The 26,008-nt window shown below is 50.8% G+C and overlaps 2 protein-coding genes across 4 annotated transcripts in view; one reads left to right on the top strand and one right to left on the bottom strand.

Moving 5' to 3' along the window:
- Positions 1-26,008, top strand: part of LOC310820000 (gamma-glutamylaminecyclotransferase C-like) — a 268,729-nt gene that overhangs the window by 10,513 nt on the left and 232,208 nt on the right. The gene's annotated exons all lie outside the window — the stretch shown is intronic.
- farp1 (FERM, RhoGEF (ARHGEF) and pleckstrin domain protein 1 (chondrocyte-derived)) overlaps positions 1-26,008 on the bottom strand; it is a 53,380-nt gene that overhangs the window by 7,855 nt on the left and 19,517 nt on the right. For 2 of the 3 annotated variants that reach the window (XM_083691450.1, XM_083691452.1), the window contains exons 3-17: positions 22,465-22,569; positions 19,224-19,266; positions 18,900-18,978; positions 14,740-14,837; positions 14,178-14,292; positions 12,308-12,455; positions 10,948-11,043; positions 10,632-10,798; positions 10,365-10,433; positions 9,944-10,010; positions 9,552-9,777; positions 3,507-3,694; positions 2,744-2,833; positions 1,761-1,894; positions 241-322 (exon numbers count right to left, since the gene is read on the bottom strand). In XM_083691450.1, coding sequence (XP_083547576.1) covers positions 241-322; positions 1,761-1,894; positions 2,744-2,833; positions 3,507-3,694; positions 9,552-9,777; positions 9,944-10,010; positions 10,365-10,433; positions 10,632-10,798; positions 10,948-11,043; positions 12,308-12,455; positions 14,178-14,292; positions 14,740-14,837; positions 18,900-18,978; positions 19,224-19,266; positions 22,465-22,569 — 1,707 coding nt within the window. The remainder of the gene's footprint in view (positions 1-240; positions 323-1,760; positions 1,895-2,743; positions 2,834-3,506; positions 3,695-9,551; positions 9,778-9,943; positions 10,011-10,364; positions 10,434-10,631; positions 10,799-10,947; positions 11,044-12,307; positions 12,456-14,177; positions 14,293-14,739; positions 14,838-18,899; positions 18,979-19,223; positions 19,267-22,464; positions 22,570-26,008) is intronic. The other variant, XM_083691451.1, reaches the window with a different exon arrangement.

The following is a 26,008-nucleotide window of genomic DNA, read 5'->3' as shown; positions in this document are numbered from 1 at the left end:
ATAATCATCATATTATTTCATGTCTACTGTGTATGTGATGGAGATTAATAAAGTACTATTCTACTCTATGACACACTGGGTTTAGTTTACTGGTCTGGGTCTAGGTAGGTAAATGGGGCCTTTCAAAACAATGGTCTTGCAAAACGTACTGTAATACGGTAAGTAAAATAAAATCCCATGTGTGTTACGTTAGTGTGTATGAAGTCGGGGGGTCAGAGGAATGAATCCCAGATGTCCCACCTTTAAGCCCTGGATGTTCTTCAGCAGAACATCTCCGATGCGCTGGTAGTCTCCTTTGATGTGCGCGTTGGAACGTCCCTCCCTGAGAGAGAAAACGAGGGGAATTCACCATCACTCACTCGTCCCCCTCTTCTCTGCCAGAGTTTCCATGGACACCATATTGCACTGAGGTCATAACTGTTGAGAGAGCCTTCCACTCCTGGGAACTGGGAGATCCACGTGGACAACACAAAGGCACACTCTCCCGATTCTCCACTTCCTGAGCGGTGTACGTGTGTACTCCTCAACATGGATTTAAATGTTATTTTTTTGAGTGGGTTTTTGAGGTTTTATTTTTGTATTTTTTACTGGATAGAGATAGCAGAGAAAGACAGGGAAGTAAGGAGGAGAGGGTATGTCTGCAGGGCATGGGCCGGATTCAAAGCTATGCCAACATGGGCATGTGTGTGCACTGAAGGCTGCAGTGCTAGACCACTGGACCACCCCAGGCCATGGTGCTGGACCACTGGACCACCCCAGGCCATGGTACCAGACCACTGGACCACCCCAGGCCATGGTACCAGACCACTGGACCACCCCAGGACGCGGTGCTGGACCACTGGACCACCCCAGGCCGTGGTGCTGTACCACTGGACCACCCCAGGCCGTGGTGCTGGACCAATGGACCTCCTCAACAAGGATTTAAAAGCAAAAGATTGTTTACACCAATCCCATGCTTCTCAACCCATGTCGAGAAGTGTACAAGTGGTCACTTCAGTGCAAGAAGGTGCAGTGATGCATGTTGACCAGCAGGTGTCCCAATGGAGCACTGGGCTCCACACATCCTTCAGCCAGTTTCTCGTCAATGGGGAAACACTACACCTACGACCTCATCTATCATAGCAGACGGTGGTTGTCCCCCAGAACGAGGCTCAGTGTCACAAAGCCACCAGGGAGGCCGGGGGCTGAACACAGCCACCAGGGAGGCCGGGGGCTGAACACAGCCACCAGGGAGGCCGGGGGCTGAACACAGCACCATCTGAAGGGAACTATTTCTCTTCCTGTCTGTCAAATAGAATACTTTCCCAATGGAGGTGGGATGTTTAAAATTACTTCTGAGATGGATGGTGGGATTGACAGGTTATATATGTGTGTGTGTGTGTGTGTGTGTGTGTGTGTGTGTGTGTGTCTACACATCCTTTCAACCTGGGCATTTTGATGCTCTATAATTGCTGTTGTGACTTCGAAAGGAATGCTCAATGTGTCATAGGTTTGGAGAACTGAAATAGAGAAGCACTCCATTGAAGAACCACACACACACACACACTACACACACAATGCACACACACACACACACACGCACGCGCACTGCACACGCATGCACACACACTACACACACACTGCGTACGCGCGCACACTGCATACACACTGCACACACACAAATGTAACACGTGCACACGCACGCACGCACGCACACACACACACACACACGTACGCACACACACACGTACGCACACACACACACACACACACCCGCTCACCACTGTGCCAGCCGTTGCTCCACGTCCTTCAGAAAGCCCTGGTGGAACTTGTAGACGGGATCAAAGTTGGCAGAGATGAGGTTCCTGAGTGAGTCAGGCATGGCCTCCTCCTTCCCGGCCGCGCTCTGGAAGGACTGACACACACACAGCAAACACAGCTGTTAGCCGCGATACGCTAACTCGCAGCAGCGCGGCTGAGAGGGGCAGGGAGGAGCACCCGCGGCGGGCCAAATTAGACTCAGTGAGCTGTTCTAACACACACCCTACCATTTGTTTGCACCAGGACTAATCATTACACGCAGGCACACACACACACACACACACACACACACACCACCTAGCATGGTGACGTTGAATTCCACACACACATCAACCCCCCCCCCAGCCAGAGCCCACTGAGTGACAGAGAGCAGCTGTGCAGGTGTAGGTAGTTTTTGGCCGAGGGGGGGTGGGGGTGGGGGGTGGGGGGCTTCCCAACAGAGGACTAACACTGGCAGCTACAGCTGCTTCACTAGTGTACCCATGGAGAGGAGCATGGGGAGAGAGGAGGAGGGGGGGGGGGGGGGGGGGGGGGGGAGCAGAGGGGGGAGAGAGGGGGGGGATAAGCCTCAGATCCAGCAGCCAAGGAAAATATTCCAAGAGATGTTTAAAAAGCACCCCCATGTCTCTCCCACACACATCAAAGAGGATGGAAAATACACTCTGGGAACAGCTGATGGAGGGAGGGAGGGAGGGAGGGAGGGAGGGGGGGGGGGGGGGGAGTTGTGTTTATTCTTAAGGATGAGCAGGACAGGTTTATGTAAACAGCCAGTGGTGAATCTGCTGGATGCCAAGAGAACCAGCAGGACAAACAGACCACTTAGCTATGCTTACTGAAACCAACAAGCTGCTTACTGTACCTACAGTAGGGCGCATGGCGCGGCCATTCAAGGGCTAAAACAGTCTCATAGTATCGTTACTAGGGGCAACCTGAGGGCTCTCACCAGGGTAACGACCTGCAGGTCCTTCAGGTAGGTCCTCTCTGTGGTCAGAAGCTCCTTGGCGATGAAGTAGGCCTTGTCAGTGGGGAACTTCTGGAGGCAAGAGGCGGGGAGACAAAGCAGAGGAAATATGAAACTTAGCTGATCTTGTGCACAATTATAATCAGAAATAAGAATCATAATCCTCATCTGTATCCTATATCTGCCTGTCAAATTGACACGGCTATTTTGTTGGAGTGGTTGTTATCTTTTATCTGGGTTGTGGGGTCTCCAGTTGTATTTCCAGGGGACCACCCAGACATGGGTCTCATTTTCACACCATCCACACTCTGAAAGCCTGTCAGAGTTAGTTTGCCCCTGCTCCACATACGCCGACTGCAGAGGAGATCTAGGTTGTGTTGCTATCTGGGTCTGTGGCTATTCTGGGCATGTGACTACATGCCCACTGAGGGATAATCTAAACCCTCACATAAAGTAAAACAGATCTGAACGTCTCTCTCTATCCCTCTCCTCTCTCCCTCCCTCCCTCTCCCCTCCCCTCCCTCCCCCTCTCTCTCTCCCCTCCCTCCCTCTCCCCTCCCCTCTCTCTCTCTCCCCTCCCCTCCCTCTCCCCTCCCTCCCTCTCCCCTCCCCTCTCTCTCTCTCTCTCTCTCTCCCTCTCCCCTCCCTCCCCCCTCTCTCTCTCTCTCCCCTCCCTCCCTCCCCTCTCCCCCTCCTCTCCTCTCCTCTCTCCCCCTCTCCCCTCCTCCCTCACATAGAGAACAACCTTCCTGCGGGCTTCGTCCTCATCGTCCGTGCGTACGTATCCGGCATCGGTGAGCAGGGGGGAGGTGAGGGGCGAGGGCTGTCGTCCCTCTGGGCTCTGGCCCAGGCCAAGGGGGGCCTTCTGCCCGTTGACCCCCACCTGGGCGCTGGGGCTGCCGTCCGAGAGGCGGGGGCTGCTCGACAGCACACCTGGAGTGGGGGGAGGGAGGGAGGGAGGGAGGGAGGGAGGGAGATGAACTAGTCAGAGCTGGATTCATCAATGTAAAACCATAAGACTGTATAACTCTTCACTGTAAGTGTTCCACCATGAAGCCAGAGAGTTATGAAGCTATTGAGTTATGAAGCTATTGAGTTATGAAGCCAGAGAGTTATGAAGCTGTTAAGTTACGGTGGTGGGACTTCAAGTAAACTAAATATTTAAGGTTAGTGGTGTAATGTGTTAGAGCTAGCAGTTAGTATCTAGGAGTTAGGAGTTAGGAGGTAGGAGTTAGGATCTACGGCAGTCTTGTCCAGGAGGAGGATCGGACGGGGCTGTTGCTATGCCTGGCCTGAACCCAGACCTCCAGTCATCAGAGGTGACTCAGTCTCTGGAGTGTCTAGGAATCTGACCTCAGGAGACTGCTGGTGCATCTACCCTCTCCACCTGTCCTCCTCTCCTCTGTCTCCGATCATCTCCAATGAAACGTTGATGAAAGTATTAAACAACGACTAACAGGACGAAGTATCTACCTACTAATCTACCTACTTGAAGATCTACTGCATGTCTACTTCATCTACTGTATCCACGATGGAAGGTGATCGGTCGCATACTTGCCCAGTACAGTTTTCTGTCCACTGAAATGACGGCATATAGGCTGGCCTGGGTAAACCCAGAGGGTAAAACCACTGCTCTGACACTGCAGGTCTTGGAACAGACGAAAGATCTGTGACAAGCTACTACAACAACAACAACAACAACAACAACAACATCAACATCTACATCTACATGCAACTAGAAACCACAACACAACAACACACAAACACAGGCCGAGGCGTGAGCGCCACAAACAGACAACACATGCACAACGTCAAACTAGACAAACTACGGTTCTAACTAACGATCTACAACGAGACACAAGACATGTAGCCTCTAGGGGGGGTGGGGGGTGGGGGGTGGGGGGTGGAGGATGTCACGAGACATTGGTCGCTAGTCTAAAGAAAATTCCGGACTCCCTCTTCTTCGCATTACAGGTCAACTTTATTGACACTAGCAGTGGACACATTCAGGTACAACGGTAGAGAGAGTAGAAACCATTCCAAAGGTGTAAAAAGAGACAACACAAGCAACAAGGAGGAAGAAGAATCCAGTGTGTGTTAAAAAAAAAGGACAGAAACCACAATATATATATAGAGATATATATACACAGTGTTACAGGAGGGAGTTAGAGTAGAAAGCATTGAGTGTTCGGTTGCATACATTCAGGGGGGTCTGGTTAGTGAGCTGAACAGAGTCCTTTTGATTAGGAGGAAGGGTGTGTAAGTGTGTGTGTGTGGGGGGGGGGGGTGTAAGTGTGTGAGGGGGGGTGTGTAAGTGTGTAAGGGGGGGGGGGGTGAGTGTGTGAGGGATGTGTGCGTGAGGGGGGAGTGTGAGTGTGTGAGGGTGGGGTCACAGTGAACAAGGCTCTGGTTTGGGGGGTTTTCAGATGGTAAGTGAGTGAGTGACCTTAAACAGTCCTACAGACAGAGGTTAAAGGTTAAAGGAGCGGGTCTCTCCTGTGTTGTTGTGTAGCGGTAGGACACAGTGTGTGTTTGTTGAAGTATAAAGTTCTTAGTAGCACACAGTCAGTATGTTTCACAGTCAAAGAGATGTTAAGATTTCATGGATACAAAATTTGAACAGACGTGCTGGTTAAGTCACTTCAACAAGTAGCCAAGTAGCCCTGTGTTAAAAAAAATAAAAAATAAAATCACAGCTTGTATGTAGTACAACCTACAGTCATTATAATGTAGTGTAAAAGTACATCTAAAAGAAGTCCTCCCCTTGGATTAAGTTCCATATCAAGTACAATAACAATACAAATCACAGCCTAGTGTAAATATACAGGGTTATAAAAAGCCAGTGTGACTTGGTGAAAGTGATACTTTGGTGACCGTGAGTGAAAGGTCAGACAAGGTGGACAGAACTCCAGTACTCGTGTGTGTGTGTGTGTGTGTGCGCGTGTGCGTGTGTGTGTGTGTGCGTGTGCGTGTGCGTGTGCGTGTGTGTGGTGTTTCTCTTTGAGACTGCAGTGACCCTGTGACTGACTCTGCTCTGACTTCCACATTCGTTCACACTTCCTGGTTCAGAATGCCTGCTCTTCCAGCGGGACATCGGGCGGTAGTCTCTCTGGTTTCCATCAGCGACACATTTGCAAGCTTTTCATAAATCCTGTTAAATTTCATACGTCTTTCTGCCACTCAACACGCCTCTCCGGTTCTGTCACTGCAGACCACTGCGCCAAGGAGGGCATGACGTGGATCACGATACTATTTTTAAATACCTTATTTTGTCTACGTCCTATTTCCTGTCTCTCTCCTCCTCCTCTCCTCCTGGTACAGGAAGTCATGCCACCTAATGATGCACGACGGATGGAAATGAGCTTCTGTTACCTCAGACACATTTACTGTGCATCGATGTGAATGCTGAAATGCCGATTGCGTGAATTGTCCCTATCAACTGCTTTTTGTTCAATAAATAAACTGTCTAAATAAATTGTCTATGACCTATTCAGTCAATTTAGATCAGTGTAGGTGTAGTGGATAGGGCCTAGGAAAGGACCTAGGAAAAGTCCTAGGAGAGGAACCTAGGACAGGAAGTGATGTGAGAGTACTGGAGTTCACCCCCCCCCCGTCTTTTCCTTTTCCTTGTGAAGAACAGCAGAACAGAACAGTTGAACATACAGTAGGGACAGTGTGAGAACAGATCCACATGCTTTCAGGAGGAAAGAAACAGAAACAAAAAGGGTGAGAGTCTTCCTCAGAGACCCATGCCGACGGACACAACAGCGCTTCGCTTACATCATAGACAGGGGACATGCTCAAAAGCATCAACGGAGCTTTGCTTACATCATAGAAAGGGGACACGCTCAAAAGCATCAAAGCCCAATAAAAACCCACTTCAGAGGCGGAACACAGGGATCTGCGGTATGAGCAGACGGCGAACAAATGACAATAATGAGGATGAGAACGCCAGCCTGGAGAATTAGCATAACAAAAAAAAAAAGGAGAGAGAGACTTGGGCCAAACGGAAAACACATGGAATGTTTTGCTTGCGGTGCATGCTGGGAGTCAAGCCAAGCAAACAGCTCAGAAGATGCCCAGGGTAGAGAGAAGCAGGGGGTTCAGCGGACGAATGCTTCAAATGACTGTTGATGTGGGGGAGGGGGGGGGGGGGGGAGGTCAGCCCGGGTACGCCGGGGGAGGCAGGCGGTAAAGAGACGACATCAACGACGGCCATCACGATCACCAAACACTACGAACAACACTAACTCAGAGATGAACAACGCTGTGGAGGATCCATCCTCTAGCCCTGGGGTCGCAGAGCGCTACACCTGCTGAATACAACTTCAACATCCCCAGAAGAACACCAAGGTGTGTACTTAACTATCAATGTCAATCAGCAGGACAAGAGACAGTCCCTAAACATCCGTTTTTTTCTTTTTTTGATTTAGTCAAATAGATGAAAAACAGAGATGGTAAGGTATGCACTAGACTCATTATTCAAGCTATACTATTGCTTCGTATTTCTTTACAAACAATATGGAGGCGTACTTGCCTGTGTAATAGGAAATCTAACTGCCATCACATGCTACCTACTCGACTTAAGTTGTGCTTTAAAAAAAAAAAAAGGTCCCCCACTCAGGACCGGAATGTAATTTTTACAATAAGAAAAGTGCTCCGTTCAGAAAGACATCACAACATACTCTAGAAACAAGAGGCTGGTTGGCCGCTAGCTACCATTGTTTACACAACAACTATTATCCCACAATGAGCCTATCATCTACCGTTTAGCTAACCCTAATCTTCTTCAAAAACCTTTCCACCAAGGAGATGATCTAAAAAAACGATTCTATTGCACAAGAAAAGACAACAAGTCAAATAACGATAAAAAATAATGTTTTGACAACAGTTAGAACACGTAGGTCAACAGTCTGCAAAAGCAAAGCTACGGTGAGTGGCGTTCTCACCTGTGTGACACTCTGAATTACAATTAAGTACAGTGAAGGCATTTCACTCTCTGTCGATTCAGCCACTTGTACAATGCTGTGTGCCCGCGGGCAAGCACTTTGTTCTGCATAACATTTCTAAAGCGGCAAACAATCCACTCTACCTGTCACGTCAACGTCAACACCAGCTAGACAACGCCCACAGGTTCACGGTTAGTAGCAACAAGGACTTGGAGCTCTCTAAACCTCCACAGTTCCTGGTTTTGTCTATAACCTGCAAAGTGTCTGTTCCTCATATATGGCACTTTGTAAGAATCCTTCTCTATACTGTACGTCCTCCTACAGGGGACCTAGTGAAGACATCTTTCTCTGATAACTTGGGAGGACCTCAAACCAGATGTTAGTCAGGCCCTTCCCGTGTTTCATAAGAAACCTAATTCATTTATAGCTTAAGGTGTCCAGAGAGCAGCATGTGGGACTCTAGCTATGTCTGAGAAGTCTCGGAGGATAGAGCAGACTCTTTCAAAAGTAGGGCAGGCCTCTAGCTCAAGAGTAGAGTTAGTCACCGTAACACAACCTACATACTGCAGGCTTCAGTCTGCAAAGACCTGTCTATGCCCCAAACTAGTACATCCGTCCCCAAATCTTCCTTAACTAAAGGCTAGAAACCTCCTGACCCAACGGTCCTACAACTGTGCCCCTCTAACAGCTGAACACACGCGCCCCCGGGTCCTCGTCATTAAAGTTATAGCAGCCCTCCTCCTCCTCGTCCAGCTGCAGACTGCCAAAAGAGAACTTGCTCTTCGGGATGGGGGAGGAGTTAACGGCGGAGGGGTTTCCGTACATCAGCGGCTGGCTGTTGTAGGAGCTGCTAGTCTCAGACTCAGTATCGCTGGTGTCAGTACCGCTACTGGTCGACCCGTCGATCATCTGGACCGGGTGGTTCTGGTCTTCCCTGCTCCCACGGTGCCCATGCAGGCGCTGCACCGTGTTGGACCACGCCTGACCCGGGACCATGAGGCCGTTACCGTTAGTCAGAACGCGGTGGTCCATGCCACCGGTACCGCGGTTGGCCCGTGACCCGGGGCGGTGGTCATGGCTGGGGGTGGAGGTCAGCTGACTGAGGATGAAGGGGTCGGTGTCAGAGCGGTTCCGCATGTTGTTGTGCAGTTTGGCGTGGTGCGGCGAGCGGGCGCTGATGGGCGAGTAGCTGCCGTAGTGGGCGGGCGGCTCGCCCAGGCCGTGGGGGGCGGGGGGACCCCCGGGGCGTTTACTAAAAGAATGGCCGCCGTCGTCCCAGCGCGGGGGGCGGGAGCCCGGCCCGTGGCCGTGGCCGTTCCCGTTCCCGTTGTGCTCCCCGTGGCTCAGGGAGCCGGTCCGACGGTGGAAGCTGCTCACCACGGGGCTGGAGCCCGAACTCCGGGTCCCAGAGGGCCGCCCCGACCCCGGCCCCAGAGGGGGGGCCCGCTTGTCCCCCCCGCGGAACAACTCGTCCAGCAGAGTGCTGTGGAGGGGGGCGCGCCCGTGGAACGACCCCCCGTTAGACAGCTCGTCTTCTGTGAGCTCACGGCTCAGACAGAGAGGCTTGTTATCGACAGACGGACACTCCCTGTAACTGTTTTTACCCAGAATGCCCTGCTGCTGCTGCTGCTGCTGCTGAGAGGGGTGGTAGACCCCGTTTATAACCCCGTTCCCGCCCCCGCCCCCTCCCCGGACCACTGGCTCATCCTCATCATTGTCATTAGTGTGCGAGTGGGAGCGCGTGACTCGGCCCTTCGCCACGTCATATTCGCTATCTATGTCACTGCAGTCGATGTAGGGGATGGAGGAGCTGCTGCCTTTGGCAGCCCTGGAGGCTGGACCTGTGTGTTGCTGCCTGGGGTGGGCCAGCTGGCCGCGGGCCTCCTCTGGTCCTGGTCCTGGTCCCGGTCCGTCCTGGAGCCCGTTGGGCTGGGGGGCCGCGGTGGTGGAGGCCGGGCTGGCGCCGGCAGGCCCTCTCTGGGCTGCAGCTGCTGGGTCATCGGGGTCGCCTCTACGGCTCATTCTGAGAGGAGAGTCTGTCTGGTCAATTGACAGAGCACTTGCACTCTGGAGAGAGGGAGAAAGGGGGAACGAAGCAGGGATGGACAGAGAGAGAGAGCGAAAGATGTGGGGGGGTGGGGGGGGGGGGGGGAAGAGAGACATTGACATTTATAAGAATGATTAGAACTGATGCAGTGAGTTTATCGCTATTACTATTATTGGAGACACTGACCTCTTTTGGCACTTGGGAGCGTGGCTGGGAAGGCTGAGGGGACAGGCTGCTGATCTTACTGTGTTTCCTGGAGGGGGAGGGAGGAGAGGAGGGGCTAGGGGGGTCAAACCACAAGCTACCAATCATAGAAGGTCATGAGGTGGCTTCAAACCTTCCGCTAATGCTTATTAACTACAGTGACGTAGTACTGGTGTACCATGTCCCACTTTTAGAATTCTAGAATTCCCTATAAAATCTCTCTAGAGCCATCAAAATCGTATACTACCAAAAGGTCTTGCTAGGACACACTTAGAAACACACACACTACAAAGCGTTCTACATATTCAATGATGTGTCTGTTTGAGGTAAAGGGTTATTGACATCTAAACCAGGCGCCCCGGGGAGAGACAGTTAAAAGGGCAAGACTATCGTGGAGCCTCACCTTTCAAATGGAACCTTCTTGAATTCAGAGTCCTTGACGTAATCAATAACCTGCTTCTGGGTTCGACCACTGGGGAGGACAGAGGAGAGAGGAATCAGAAGAGACAGAGAACTGGTGTGTCATCTGGAAAAGCTTCTTCAAACACAGACAACATCAGCAACAATGGCTCCCGAAGGATAGGAGTTCTCCTCCAGTCAGAGGACCTGATAATGTTGGTAAAGCAGTCACTTATACATGCAACGCCCATACAGGCACCACGCAGCCTACCTAAATCTGAAGGAGGACCCCCGTGTGAAGAGGACGGGCTTGGGCTTGGGTTTGGGCTCCTCGAAGAGACGGAAGAAGGCATGGTACTCCACGCAGATCTTCCAGAAGATCTTACAGCAGTCTCGACTGGCCATCACAAACTCCAGTGTGTCCTGGTACGCACTCTGCTGTAGGGACACAGAATCAGACAAGAGACAGTGTCAAAATGTAGTCATAATTGCAAATAATATTAGACACGTTTATTTTCAAAATGGAAATCATACAGTGATGTTACTGTGGACCGTGTTCAGCAGCATATTTTCATGTGAAGACTTACGTTCAGGTCTGGCCTTAGTTTGATGAGGAACCGCTTCCGTTTGAAACTGAGCTTGCGTACTTTAGACCAGTTAAAGGCGTTGATCTTAGTGTGCCCCTGCAGGAGAGAAAGCAGGGATTGAAGTAGCTTGGAACCGCATAAGGAATAGCTTGTGGACACTTAGAGCATATCAAACTTAATTTGCTGGACTGAAAGAATTTGGAACAACAATGTGTCTGGTGTAGAGAATCTGGTTGTCCATAATCTAATGAAAAGAAAAGAACAAACAATTTGTCTATTTATAGTCAGTTCTGGGTGCCTGACAAGCCTCTCCTTTGTTGGGGTGAGTGAATTATCTGGCCCATCTGAGCCAATCATTCAGCATTTAAACTGCCCCAAATGAAACATCGGAACATTACTCCTCCATGTCTGAGAGGTTCCTAAATTAGAAAGTTTCTTTTCTAAAAATTAAACTACGTTTTCTTAAACTCAGGATGTTGAAACTGCTGGATCAGCGAAGACGGGACCAAGAGTTCTAACCTTGAATACCTCATTATAATCCACTCTGCACCGAATAGCGCTGAGTCCTCTTAATGAAACCTCCAGTACAAACACCACCTCCAGCAGCTCTCCGAGACAGATCTCCAACCTGCGGCTCTGATGCCGTGTTTACCAAATGGTAAGTAAGGAGGACCCACTAGGGGTTTAGTCATGCAGCTTAAAGCTGCCCTCATTATTTCACAAAATAGAAGATAACAGAGAAAATACCACATTCCAAACAGTTGACTGACGATTGACTGGCAAATAAAACATAAAACATTGTTTGTTTTGTTTGTTTGTTTCTAAGCGTGTTACATAAGCAGTGCAGCAGCTAGCGGTGCGAGTTAGGGTCAGGGTCAGGGTCAGGGTCAGGGGTCAGAGTCAGGGTCAGGGGTCAGGGTTAGGGTTAGGGTCAGGGTCAGGGTTAGGGTCAGGGTCAGGGTCAGAGTTAGAGTCAGGGTTACCTGGATGACCAGCACCCCGGTGTGAGCCACGGCGAGGCTGAGTTAGGGTTAGGGTCAGGGTTAGGGTTAGGGGTCAGAGTCAGGGTCAGGGTCAGGGTCAGAGTTAGAGTCAGGGTTACCTGGATGACCAGCACCCCGGTGTGGGCCACGGCCAGGCTGAGTTAGGGTCAGGGTCAGGGTTAGGGTCAGGGTCAGGGTCAGGGTTACCTGGATGACCAGCACCCCGGTGTGGGCCACGGCGAGGCTGAGTTAGGGTCAGGGTCAGGGTTAGGGTCAGGGTCAGGGTCAGGGTCAGGGTTACCTGGATGACCAGCACCCCGGTGTGGGCCACGGCCAGGCTGAGTCAGGGTCAGGGTCAGGGTCAGGGTCAGGGTTACCTGGATGACCAGCACCCCGGTGTGGGCCACGGCGAGGCTGAGCTTGGTGCCCTCCCGGTCCTTGGCAGGGTGCAGGCGAACACCGTACATCTCCAGGCGCCGGGCGATCTCCAGCAGCTGGTAGTCGGACTCCGCCGGCGTCTGCCCGCTGACGACACAAGACGGTCACATGACGGATTATCTCCCACGAACGCCACCTGAACCAGCTATAACACTTTTATTTAAATTTGTATTTATATTATTTTTATTTTATTTTTAACACTCACACAGCAATTAAGCGATACACGTTATACACAACAGTGAACATATATATTTTTTTTTTTCAACAAATAAACAGGTAGTGTTGTATACTGCATGTTAGAACGACGTGAAAGGTTAGCTATTAAGATCCACACGATCATATGTGAAAAAGAAAATCACACAGATTATGTTTCTCCAGCAGTTATTTCTGGAGTGTATGTAAGTAAGAAAAACAGGCCTCAAAGGCCCCTAAATCTGATGATCTCTGAAAATAACTTCCTGTTTCCTGTGTGTGGTGGTGAATTAGCAACTTCCTTTCCGGCTTGGCTGACCTCCAGAGAGGTAGTGGTTGGCCATACCAGCCAGAGGAAGGGGGGGACGGGGGGCGACAGGGGGGACGGGGGGGGCCCACCAAAGGAGGCCAGTGGAGTTGGTAATGATTGCCTCTAGCCACTGATGCAGGATCAGATATTTTGTCATCATCTCTCATTGTTAAAAGACAGGATCAGGGCAGAGGTCACCTGATCCCAGATATGTGGTTATGTAACCGAGTTGCGATGGTAAAACTCACTCCTCAGATTCAACCACCTCCACCCATCAGCGATGTCCAATCGCTAGCTTTTCGGTAGCATAGCTGGGTAACATCGGGTATTTGAGGAGTCGGTGGTCACGTGTGTTGGCAAGCCAGAGGTCGCAAGGTCGAGGCTCGGTCGGAGCAAGTGGAATTGCGCTGGCGACTATTTGCAACAACTTGACGTCTGTTTCAGTTAGGGGCCACTTCTACCTCCTGCAAAGACAGCCAAGCCTACGAAACGCAATCTCAGCCTTAATGCATTCTGGGGCCAATCTCTCCGGACAAAGAGGACACTGGGAAGGAGAGAGGGGGAGAGAGGGAGGGCGGGACGGAGGAAGAAAGTGTTTCTGGAACACGCCCAGTGAGGGGAGGGGGGGGGGGGGGGGTAAATGGATGGAATGCTGGGAAAGGACGATGACAGTGAGATCTCTCTGCGCCCTGTGCTTCTGTCTCAGCGGGGAGGGGGAGGGGGAGGGAGGCAGGCTGTGCCAAGAAGGAGGTTTGTGGATAACCATCTCTGTGGGAGGGACACAGGCGTTGACTGGTCTGGCTGCTGATTGGCTTGGCATATTTACAGCCTTCCAGGGCTGTTGTGACGCTCGAGGACGTGTAAACAGCACGGACAGCAGAGAGACTTAGCAAACGTGTTTCACTGCAGGCAAAATGCAAGACTTACTCTCTCACACAGGTGAATACATTTGGGTTGGTGTGTGTGTGTGTGTGTGTTGATGTGTGTGTGTGTGTGTGTGTGTGTGTGTGTTTGTGTGTGTGTGTGTGTGTGTGTTGATGTGTGTGTGTGTGTGTGTGTCTGTGTGTATGTGTGTGTGTGTGTGTGTGTGTGTGTGTGTGTGTGTGTGTGTGTGTGTGTCGCCTGGAATAACCATTCCCATATGGTATGTGTATGCCTGATATAACCTTCTCCCTGCTGTTCCCTCCTCCATAGGTAAACATAACAGACTGTATCTATCAACAGAGAGCTTTACTCACACACACACACACACACACACACACACACACACACACACACACCACACACACCTCTCCCCCTGTACTCACACATGCTTGCGATGGCTTTCTGTAATCTTATCCAAGAGGGCATCCTGGTCAGGAATGTACTTGTTGTTTCGGAGGTGCTGCCAACTCTGGACTTCATCAAAGTCTCCTATTTCAGCTGAGAGAGGGTGATGGAGACAAAGAGAGAGAGAGAGAGAGAGAGAGAGAGAGAGAGAGAACCGTATTAGACCCAGACAAATCACTGTGTTCAGAGCCAGGCCAGACCAATCACAGAAGAGTGATTTAACCTGTTGTTTGTACACGACCGAGTCAGCAGTAAGTCAGTGATGTCCAGTGAAAACCACATACAAATGTCCGTCCAGAACTAGTCGCTTATTCACAGTGAGACTAAGACTCGTCAAAGACTATTCTGACACCCTGGGTTTACAAGACTTCACATGTAGTGTAATCTATAAAAGGGCAGGGTACTCACACTGGATGATATGGGGTAGGGCAGGGTACTCACACTGGATGATATGGGGTAGGGCAGGGTACTCACACTGGATGATATGGAGTAGGGCAGGGTACTCACACTGGATGATATGGGGTAGGGCACGGTACTCACACTGGATGATGTGGGACACCAGCAGGGCGGCGCTGCTGTCGTTACAGGTGAGGCGGCCGCATGCTAGGTCATGCTTTATCTGCAGGGCAAACAGGTACCTGGGAGAGAGGAAGAGAGAAGGCAGAGGAGGAGGGAGGGGGAGAGGGGAGAGAGAGAAGGGAGAGAGAGAGAGAAGGTAGATGAGGAGAGAGAGGGGGGGAGTGAGGGGGGTGAGGGAGAGAGAGAGAGAGAGGGGGGGAGAGAGAAAGGCGGGGGAGAGAGAGGGAGGGGGAGAGAGAGAGAAGGGAGAGAGAGAGAGAGAGGGGGGGGAGAGAGAGGCGGGGGGAGAGAGAGGGAGGGAGAGAGAGAGAGGGGGGGGAGAGAGAGGCGGGGGGAGAGAGAGAGAGAGAGAGACAGAGAGAGAGAGAGAGAGAGAGAGAGAGAGAGACAGAGAGAGAGAGAGAGAGAGAGAGACAGAGAGAGAGAGAGAGCGTGTGAGTGAGTGAGATTCCCTAATGCCTCTTTCTAAAAACTCATTCCACTTGGTTGATTGACATTGACCTACTGTATGAGACCTACTGTATGAGACCTACTGTATGAGACCTACTGTATGAGCCTCCACTCACAGATCGATTCAGTAATTGCCTGGTAGCGCCCTGCCTCTGACAGCCTCTCTCTGACAGCCTCTCTCTGACAGCCTCTCTCTGACAGCCTCTCTCTGACAGCCTCTCTCTGACAGCCTCCATCAGCGGCTAACACCTCAGGAGAGAAGGAGCCCCGTTCTCTCACGTATCAGAAATGACAGACGTTTTCCGTTCGTTTAAATTTTATCCCAACCAAATCCACGAGACAAATATCCACCACCTGAAGATGAAATCCTGAAGGTCATCAAGCAACTGAAGAGATGCACAGAAAAAGCAGAGATCCTATGAAACGATGCATGACGATTCACATCCACCACTGGGCTCAGCACACACAGCTACAGCCACAACGAGGTCCGGGGAGCCTCAGGAAATGTAGCCTGCATCAACATAGTCTACAGACTACTCCACACAGTCATGATATACAGACTACTCCACACAGTCATGATCTACAGACTACTCCACACAGTCATGATATACAGACTACTCCACACAGTCATGATCTACAGACTACTCCACACAGTCATGATCTACAGACTACTCCACACAGTCATGATATACAGACTACTCCACACAGTGTCATGATATACAGACTACTCCACACAGTGTCATGATCTACAGACTACTCCACACAGTCATGATATACAGACTACTCCACACAGTGTCATGATCTACAGACTACTCCACACAGTCATGATATACTGACTACTCCACACAGTGTCATGATCTACAGACTACTCCACACAGTCATGATCTACAGACTACTCGTGATCTAGTCATGATATACAGACTACTCCACACAGTCATGATCTACAGACTACTCGTGATCTAGTCATGATCACTAGCCAGTCTTCATAAAGTCTTGAAAAGAAACCTGACAGGGAAGCCTTAAGCCATTCAATTGCCTTGACATTGAGTACACACACACACACACACACAGCCCACACACAGCCCACGCATGTTGCCAAGACATGACGCAGCAAGCTAATCTCAAAGTGGTCATAAACCTGCCATTATAAACAGGCTGTATAGCCCTGCCAGCCATTGTCTAGGTGGCTGGCTGCTCTCCCAACAGGCTGGGGTATTATTTCAGTTCTTCTGGAGGTGCCTTGCCTCCCTGAACCCCCCCCTTTGTAATTTGAGCCTGCCCACCAGAGCTACCTGTTCAGGTAAGACCCCCCCCCCCTAAACAGATGTGACACCTTGCCAGGGTCTTTACATCTCATTTGTCAAATGTTTACCTGAACAATCATCTCATTCATTCGTTTACATCAGCAGTGTAACACAAGACACACAACAGAACGGTTGAAAGGTTCAGACCCGCAGCGAGGGTGGGGGGGGGGGGGGGGGGGGGGGCGCACTGAGCTTTGTAGGTACTGAACCAACACAAGGACCAGGTTATGGTCTCTACCGTGTCATGTGATTGTCTGATCCTCAGATACACAGAGTTAGTCTGCAAATGATCCTCCATCTTGACCACTGTCATCGTTCTATTACAATGGCATTCTACTACAATAACATTCTATTATAATCACATTCTATTACAATGATATTCTATTACAATGACATTCTGTTTGGCATTTAACAAGAACTGCTTTGGAACCAGAGTTTTAACGGTAAAAGGAGGCCTCCAGACAACACTCTACCAACCATAAGCCTAGCTAACATCCCGTCAAAAGAAAGAAAAACATCAAATAATGTATTTCGCCAACAGGATTAGGGTAACATATACATTAACACTGTAGGGATAAACACAGCCACTGTATATATATAAGCTGTAAATTAGCAGAGGCTTTTACATGTAATCTTGAGTATTAACTCAGTGTGGTTGTCTGCTTGCACAAGCGTACAGATAAACCACTAGAACAGGGTTAAAGTCACTGATAGGATAAGGAGATTACTAAAAACACTTAGTACATTACTGTTCTAATCTGTGGACCTGTGGACGCTTCCTCGGCCGTTGCCCGGAGGAACAATGATATGAAACACAACGTCACCCGGAGGTCATGTGATCCATAAAAGAACAGCTGAAAATCCTACAGGATCGTCTGGTGATTAGAACAAAGAGAGCAGAGCTGATTTTCCATGTGAGCAATTCAGACCGACATGAGGTAAATGATGCTCATATCAGTTAACAAACTGTGGTTTATCAATACGCTTGCCTTGTCTAGAACACGGAAAGCAATGGACTTAATGGACTTAATCGAAACTGGACCACGTTGGTGTCGTGAGGAGTGCAGTGGTGCATCACACGCACACACACACACACACACAGTATCTAGTGTGTACACACACACACACACACACAGTATCTAGTGTACACACACACACACACACAGTATCTAGTGTACACACACACACACACACTCACATACACACACACACACAGTATCTAGTGTACACACACACACAGTATCTAGTGTGTACACACACACACACACACACACACACACACACAAAGGGAAGGAGCTGCTGCTGGCTGACGGTGTGCCTCTGGCAGTCAGCCTACACTTCTCCCATTACAACTCCTGACCTCTTGACCCCGATCCCAGCGATGCGTTTTAAAGAGCCCAGATACTGTATATGCTGATATAAATGAGGCTTGGCGTGTTAGAGCCTTTACAGACTGTAACAAAAGAGAGAGGATGACCCCCTCACCGGAGAAACGTCCACCCTGTATCTGTTAGAGCCTTCACAGACTGTAACAAAAGAGAGAGGATGACCCCCTCACCGGAGAAACGTCCACCCTGACACCAATTCTGACCTTCAGCATCATTAAAGCCACAAGTACGCAGGAGTACATTTCACTAAATGTGAGCCACATAAAATAGGTCAGTAAAATACTCCAATATCATTCTGTGTATCGATGGACGGAAGAGTAAAACCCCTGCTGAGCCAGTTAACTCATTCAGTGCCGAGGCTGAATAAAGTCGCCCAAATCGTCAACATCCTAGAGCGCCACGGGTGACTTTATTCACCGAAAAATGCATAAATGACGATGCTTAATTTTGCAGCCAATCAAAGCGTTGTTGCTAGGTAGACTCCACATAAAACACTTAGAGGCACTCTAGGTGCTGAGGGTTCCGGAATGCTTTGGCAGTTGGTGAGGTAAGAAGTCAAATATGCACTGAACCCCCAAAGGGAGAGAATGATTGCACAAAGTTTCCCTCAGATATACTGAAACTAGTTTTACGGTATGTTGGAACCACAACACAAGGAGACGGTTACGTGAACTCTAACAACAGAGGCCAAGAAACTAGACTACCGTGTTTCAACACTGTGTCTGTCCCGTGAGGAAATATTGACTTCTGTGGAAATCTTGGAGAGGCAAAACAAAGAGAGGGGCGTTTTGCCCACTTCCTGAATAGGTTTGTTTTGGAGTCTGCTCTCTCAGAGCGTGGAGTTCTCCAGAAGCGGCTGAGTGATTCATGACACGAAGACCAGAACAAAACATAATAAATGTTTAAAATGTTTGAATTTACGCTCCCTGTGAAAGCTCAGCATATGTTTTCAGACGGTCACTGGCAGGGGCGTTCTTACCGTGTAAGTTCCTCCAAGATCTGTGTGTGGTCAGGGGGGAAGAACTTCACCACGAACCGTAGGATGGTGTTCTTGGGCCCTGAGAGAGTAAAAGAAAGAGAGAATGAGAGAGAGAGAGAGAGAGAGGGAGAGAGGGAGAGAGAGAATCAGTTCTACTGTTTGACCTTTTCATATAATCTTATCAGTTCCATTATCACAGTGTTATTCCATTAAATATGGCTGGTGTTATAAGGATTGCATTAGGAGATAGTTGGATGATGGATGTGATTAAAGGTCTGTTGTCGTTTCCAGTGTAGAGTGGTGAGAGTTGGTCCAGATACTCACGTCTGATCTGCTTCAGTGTAGGCTTCAGCAGGTCCAACCATACCTGCAGGAAGATGACCATAACAATAAGCTTTCATATCATCATACAGTATCACCGTGTATGTGTGTGTGTGTGTGTGTGTGTGTGTGTGTGTATGTGTGTGTGTGTTGTATAGCTTGCTTCATACATTACATGGCACACCAATCACTCTCTGACGCCCCCGTCCTTGAGCTCCACACACACACACACACACACACACACACATACAGCTGAGCTGGATGGCTCTATTCCAGCTGGCCCCAAGTTAGACAGAGATGTTCACATCCAGCTGAATTCACACAGGCCTACAGCACTGAGCCGCTGACCCATTCACATCCCCCCACACACACAGGCCTACAGCACTGAGCCCTGACCCATTCACACCCCCACACACACAGGCCTACAGCACTGAGCCCTGACCCATTCACATCCCCCCCACACACACAGGCCTACAGCACTGAGCCCTGACCCATTCACATCCCCCCCACACACACAGGCCTACAGCACTGAGCCCTGACCCATTCACATCCCCCCACACACACAGGCCTACAGCACTGAGCCCTGACCCATTCACATCCCCCCCACACACAGGCCTACAGCACTGAGCCCTGACCCATTCACATCCCCCCACACACACAGGCCTACAGCACTGAGCCCTGACCCATTCACATCCCCCCCACACACACAGGCCTACAGCACTGAGCCGCTGACCCATTCACATCCCCCCCACACACACAGGCCTACAGCACTGAGCCCTGACCCATTCACATCCCCCCCACACACACAGGCCTACAGCACTGAGCCCTGACCCATTCACATCCCCCCCACACACACAGGCCTACAGCACTGAGCCGCTGACCCATTCACATCCCCCCCACACACACAGGCCTACAGCACTGAGCCGCTGACCCATTCACATCCCCCCACACACACACAGGCCTACAGCACTGAGCCGCTGACCCATTCACATCCCCCCCACACACACAGGCCTACAGCACTGAGCCGCTGACCCATTCACATCCCCCCACACACACAGGCCTACAGCACTGAGCCGCTGACCCATTCACATCCCCCCCACACACACAGGCCTACAGCACTGAGCCGCTGACCCATTCACATCCCCCCCACACACACAGGCCTACAGCACTGAGCCGCTGACCCATTCACATCCCCCCCACACACACAGGCCTACAGCACTGAGCCGCTGACCCATTCACATCCCCCCCACACACAGGCCTACAGCACTGAGCCCTGACCCATTCACATCCCCCCCACACACACACAGGCCTACAGCACTGAGCCGCTGACCCATTCACATCCCCCCCACACACACAGGCCTACAGCACTGAGCCGCTGACCCATTCACATCCCCCCACACACACAGGCCTACAGCACTGAGCCGCTGACCCATTCACATCCCCCCCCCACACACACAGGCCTACAGCACTGAGCCGCTGACCCATTCACATCCCCCCCACACACACAGCCTGGGGCTGAAGCATTAGCCAAGGGTAGAGGAACGTAGAGGCCACTGTATCTGTACAGCATCTGGGAAATAGTAGAACGCTAAGTTAATGTAGCGCTAAGTTAATGTAGCGCTAAGTTAATGTAGCGCTAAGTTAATGTAGCGGTAAGCTAACGTAGCGCTAAGCTAACGTAGCGGTAAGGCAACGTAGCGGTAAGGTAACGTAGCGGTAAGCTAATGTAGCGGTAAGGTAACGTAGCGGTAAGGTAACGTAGGGGTAAGCTAATGTAGCGGTAAGGTAACGTAGCGGTAAGCTAACGTAGCGGTAAGGCAACGTAGCGGTAAGGTAACGTAGCGGTAAGGTAACGTAGCGGTAAGGTAACGTAGGGGTAAGCTAACGTAGCGCTAAGCTAACGTAGGGGTAAGCTAACGTAGCGGTAAGGTAACGTAGCGGTAAGGCAACGTAGCGGTAAGGTAACGTAGGGGTAAGGTAACGTAGCGGTAAGGTAACGTAGGGGTAAGCTAACGTAGCGCTAAGCTAACGTAGGGGTAAGCTAACGTAGCGGTAAGGTAACGTAGCGGTAAGGCAACGTAGCGGTAAGGTAACGTAGGGGTAAGCTAACGTAGCGCTAAGCTAACGTAGCGGTAAGGCAACGTAGCGGTAAGGCAACGTAGCGGTAAACTAATGTAGCGGTAAACTAATGTAGCGCTAAGCTAACGTAGCGGTAAGGCAACGTAGCGGTAAGGCAACGTAGGGGTAAGGTAACGTAGCGGTAAGCTAACGTAGCGGTAAACTAATGTAGCGCTAAGCTAACGTAGCGGTAAGGCAACGTAGCGGTAAGCTAAATCTAGAGCGCCAGAGAAAGGAGGATTCAGCTGTTGCCCTCTGTGAGGCTAACGTTCGGGCAGATCAAGTCGATACGATTTTCTCTTCATTCCGGCAAAACAAAAAAAAATTTATGACCGTCTCATTTGACGTGTCCCGTTTCAGACACTTCTCCAGTTACAAAACATTGAATGTTATATCGCTGTTTCCACACAGTGCTGGGGTGAGAAAGGAGGGATGGAGGGAGAGAGGGAGGGATGGAGGGAGAGAGGGAGCGAGGGAGGGATGGAGTGAGGATGCAGGAGAGTGCTTCTGAGGCGCTATACCATTTGTTCTGAGCAACACTTGTGCTTTCAGAGTGAGGGGGTTTTACAAGGGCATGGTTATTTCATGAGTATTAGGCCAGAGCGGGGCTGAGTGTCTACAGCCTGGGGCGGTTGGTGCTTTCAGGGATTCGCTCCCCAACAGAATCCCCAGAGGAGAGAGGGGGCTAGGAGAGAGGGGGCTAGGAGAGAGGGGGCTAAGGGAGAGGGGGCTAAGGGAGAGGGGGCTAGAAGAGAGGGGGCTAGGAGAGAGGGGGCTAAGGGAGAGGGGGCTAGAAGAGAGGGGGCTAGGAGAGAGGGGGCTAAGGGAGAGGGGGCTAGAAGAGAGGGGGCTAAGGGAGAGGGGGCTAGAAGAGAGGGGGCTAAGGGAGAGGGGGCTAGAAGAGAGGGGGCTAAGGGACTAAGGGAGAGGGGGCTAGGGGACATCCTGTCAGAACCAGGATCCGTTCTCTACGTCTCAGAACGGTTTGGAATAATAAACACCAAGGACCAAATAAAAGAGAGGGAGGGAGGGAGGGAGAGTGCTGTTTAAAAAAAAATAATAATAAAAAAAAATATATATATTAAAAAACCTCCCCCCCTCTCTCTCCGTCGTCATGGTGACTCACCGTCATCTTGCGGTGGTCCAGGTACTCGAGGCCAAAGTAGTCCCCCTCCACCAGGTTGAGGTGGACACACACCAGGTCAAACAGGGCCTTGCCTGCGGACCGTTGCTGTGGACACAGAGAGAGGGGGGGGGGGTTAGAGACACTGGAGAATATAATAATAATATAAGCCATTTAGCTGACACTTTTATCCAAAGCGACTTACATTGCAGTGAGTGTATACATTGTGTTCAGCATACTGTATATGGTCCCAGTGGGAATCGAACCCACAACCTAAGCGTTGTTGGCGCCATGCCCTACCAAACTGAGCCACAGAGAAGAGACCTGGACACAAGGACACCGTTGTCCCTCATATTTACATAGGAGAGGAGAGAGGATTTATATGACAGGTATATAATCTTTATTACAAATGACAAAACAAACCACAAGATCAAACATATTCAGACAGAGCCCTTCTATAAGCCTCATTCAAGGGCCTATACAATCAAAGCAAGGCAGAAGAGAGACAGAGAGCCATTCACATGGTAGTGAGAAATAACAACCCCCGCCCCCGCCCCCCCCCCCCCGCCTGATCGGCTGTTGCATTTCCTCAGCTGGGTTTAATGAGTCCCTCTACAGATGACCCCTGACCCCTCTAGGAGACCAGCCAATAGGAGTCCAGCCTGGAAAGAGCTCAGCTGGTGGTACTCTCACCCCCAGCCTGAAAGGAGGTGTGTGTGCATGTGAGTGTGTGTGTGTGTGTTTGTGTGTGTGTCTGCTCGCTCATGTGTGTGTGTGTGTGTGTGTGTGTTTGTGTGTGTGTCTGCTCGCTCATGTGTGTGTGTGTGTGTGTGTGTTTGTGTGTGTGTGTGTGTGTGTGTTTGTCCAGCATCAGGCCTGCTGCAGGGTGTCTAATTAGGATGCTGATCCAACAGGATTGGGGGATGGGAGGCAGGTAGAGAGATGATGATGATGATGATAAGAAGTCCAAGCCATGTCGATAAGAGATGCCCAAGTCAGGCGATACAGAAGCCAGACGCCAGAAGCCAGAAGCCTTTGGCGTTCCCCGGACAGTGAAAGCGGAGTGGTTGTCAGACTCTCTGAGGAGCTTTGTGATGATGCCTCTACAACTGTCTTGTAAACTTAATGAGTAGCTGTGATGACAAACATTCCTTCCTATGCCACTCACACGCTAGACACACACACACGCAAGACACACTCTCTCTCTCTCTCTCTCTCTCTCTCTCTTTCTTTCTTTCTTTCTCCCTCCCTCCCTCCCTCCTTATAAAAAGCCTGGGTGGATAAAAGCAGCCTCTCAGACCAGACAGCATTCTTCAGGCTGGGTTTTCCCCTCCCTCCCTCCCTCCCTCCCTCCCTCCTTCCTCCCCTCCTTCCTCCCCCCCCCCCCCCCCCCTCCCTCCAGACATGGTAGAGGTATGTGTTTACTGTAGCACCACACGGTACCCAGCTACCCTAACAACCCCCCCCCCCCCCCCGACATCTAACAACCCCCCCCCCCGACATCTAGGGTCCCCTGTCTCATTTGACATGTGTCTCGTTTCAGACACTTTCTCCAGTTACAAAACATTGAATGTTATATCGTACCAGTGCTGGGGTGAGGAAGGAGGGAGGGAGGGAGAGTGGAGTGAGGGCACAGGAGGGTGCAGGCCGGGGGTTTCTGCCAACCCCGTTACCATCTGGCCCCTGCCAGAGCCACTGGTGTGTGAGCCAGCTGGGACTCACACACACTGACCACACTGGAGCAGACAGCAGGTGTGTACACACACACACACACACACACACACACACCCCCCATCCTGTCCCCTAAGGAGAGCAACAGCAGGCTCCTGACTGGGTCAGTAGAGCTGCATATGGCCGTTCTGATTCCGCTGGGAGAAGATGACAACATTGTTTTAAAACAGCATGTCTCACTCCATAAACACTGATCAACGACTAATCCCTAATCCCATCCAGGAAAAGGAAAGAGACGACTTTTCCAAGTAACGCCCCCCCACCACCACCACCCCCCCCCCTCCTCTCACACACACTAAATATAGAATTAATGTTATGTTTACTCAAACATGCTTTCTCATTGTGCAGGAGGCAATGTTATGTTCAATCTATTCTCTAAACACAACTCTGGTTTTGGGACTAAATAACATGGTGCCCCTGGTTAACCCCAGGACCACGAAGAGCAGTCAGCCCGGCTGACCGACCTGCTTCCCCAGGACCACGCAGAGCAGTCAGCCCGGCCGACCTGCTTCCCCAGGACCACGTAGAGCAGTCAGCCTGGCCGACCTGCTTCCCCAGGACCACGCAGAGCAGTCAGCCCGGCCGACCTGCTTCCCCAGGACCACGTAGAGCAGTCAGCCCAGCCGACCTGCTTCCTCACTGTGAAACACCATGGTTACGGTCGACCCATCCAGTGAAATGGGCCTAGCGGTTCTGACTGAACAGTAGAGAGAACTCCCTTATCTTCTCCTTGTCTCCAGGTGCCCCAGAGCTCAGAGGCCCAGCTTATAGAGCAGTACGCAGAGACAGTAGAACCAGCAGGCCCAGTACGACCCAGTACACATCACTGGGCCAATGAAGCAGGCTACAGTAGCTGCTCTTATTAAAACCAGATGCTTGCAGACAGCTGGAAGTGAAAACAGCTCCCTCCCTCCCTCCCTGCCTCCCTCCCTGCCGTTCTCTCCTTTATTTGGTCCTTGGTGTGCCTCGTGGAGCGGTGCTCTGCTACAAGCTGTATTCCCCTGCCCCTTCCTGATGGAACAGAACTAAGTGCAGTGCATCTCAATCAATCAAGTCCACTCTGAGGGAGGATTTGCACTAAGAGCAACAAGGGACTCACAGAAACAGCTGGCTACTAATCCTATACTAGCCCTATTCTAGCCCTATTCTCGGCCCGGGAGAGGAGCCCGGGAGAGGAGGGAGGGAGAGGAGGGAGGGAGAGGAGCCCGGGAGAGGAGGGAGGGAGAGGAGGGAGGGAGAGGAGCCCGGGAGAGGAGCCCTATTCTCGGCCCGGGAGAGGAGCCCGGGAGAGGAGGGAGGGAGAGGAGCTCGGTCCTGTACAGTGCTGGTAGTCTTGCGATGCCCCAGGCTCTGCAGTATCGGGAACATGAGGAAGCTCGGAGATCAAAGTTATGTGTATTTGAACCCTCAGTCTGATATTAATAGCATTAGTACAACACTAATATTTGCTTGCACCATTGTTTGGAAATCAAAACAAGGTTTGCTCCAGGGCAATAAACCTGTCTTGTGATGTGCAGCAAACTAAGGCTGTCCTTCCTGACACAGGCAGAGAGAGATAGAGTAGCCTGGCTTTGTTGTTTTTTGTTGGGAGGAGGAAAGGAGGGAGAGGGGAGGGGAGAGGTGAAGGGGGAGGGTTAGTCTGTAAATTAATTTTGAGAGCCTGAGCCAGAAACCTGATTAGGTTCTGGAAGCAACATTTCTTCGGACTGTTTACACACACTTTGCTGGTTCATTACGATTAATCTTATCTACTCTCAGCGGATTATGAATATGGGAGTATGAAGTAAAATATCAGGTAATAACTAAGTAGTTCTAC

The sequence above is a fragment of the Argentina silus genome (assembly GCF_951799395.1).
Source record: "Argentina silus genome assembly, chromosome: 19".
Classification (NCBI taxonomy): Eukaryota; Metazoa; Chordata; class Actinopteri; order Argentiniformes; family Argentinidae; genus Argentina; species Argentina silus.
The sequence above is the reverse complement of the archived record's forward strand: the minus strand, read 5'-3'. Positions and strand labels throughout refer to the sequence as shown.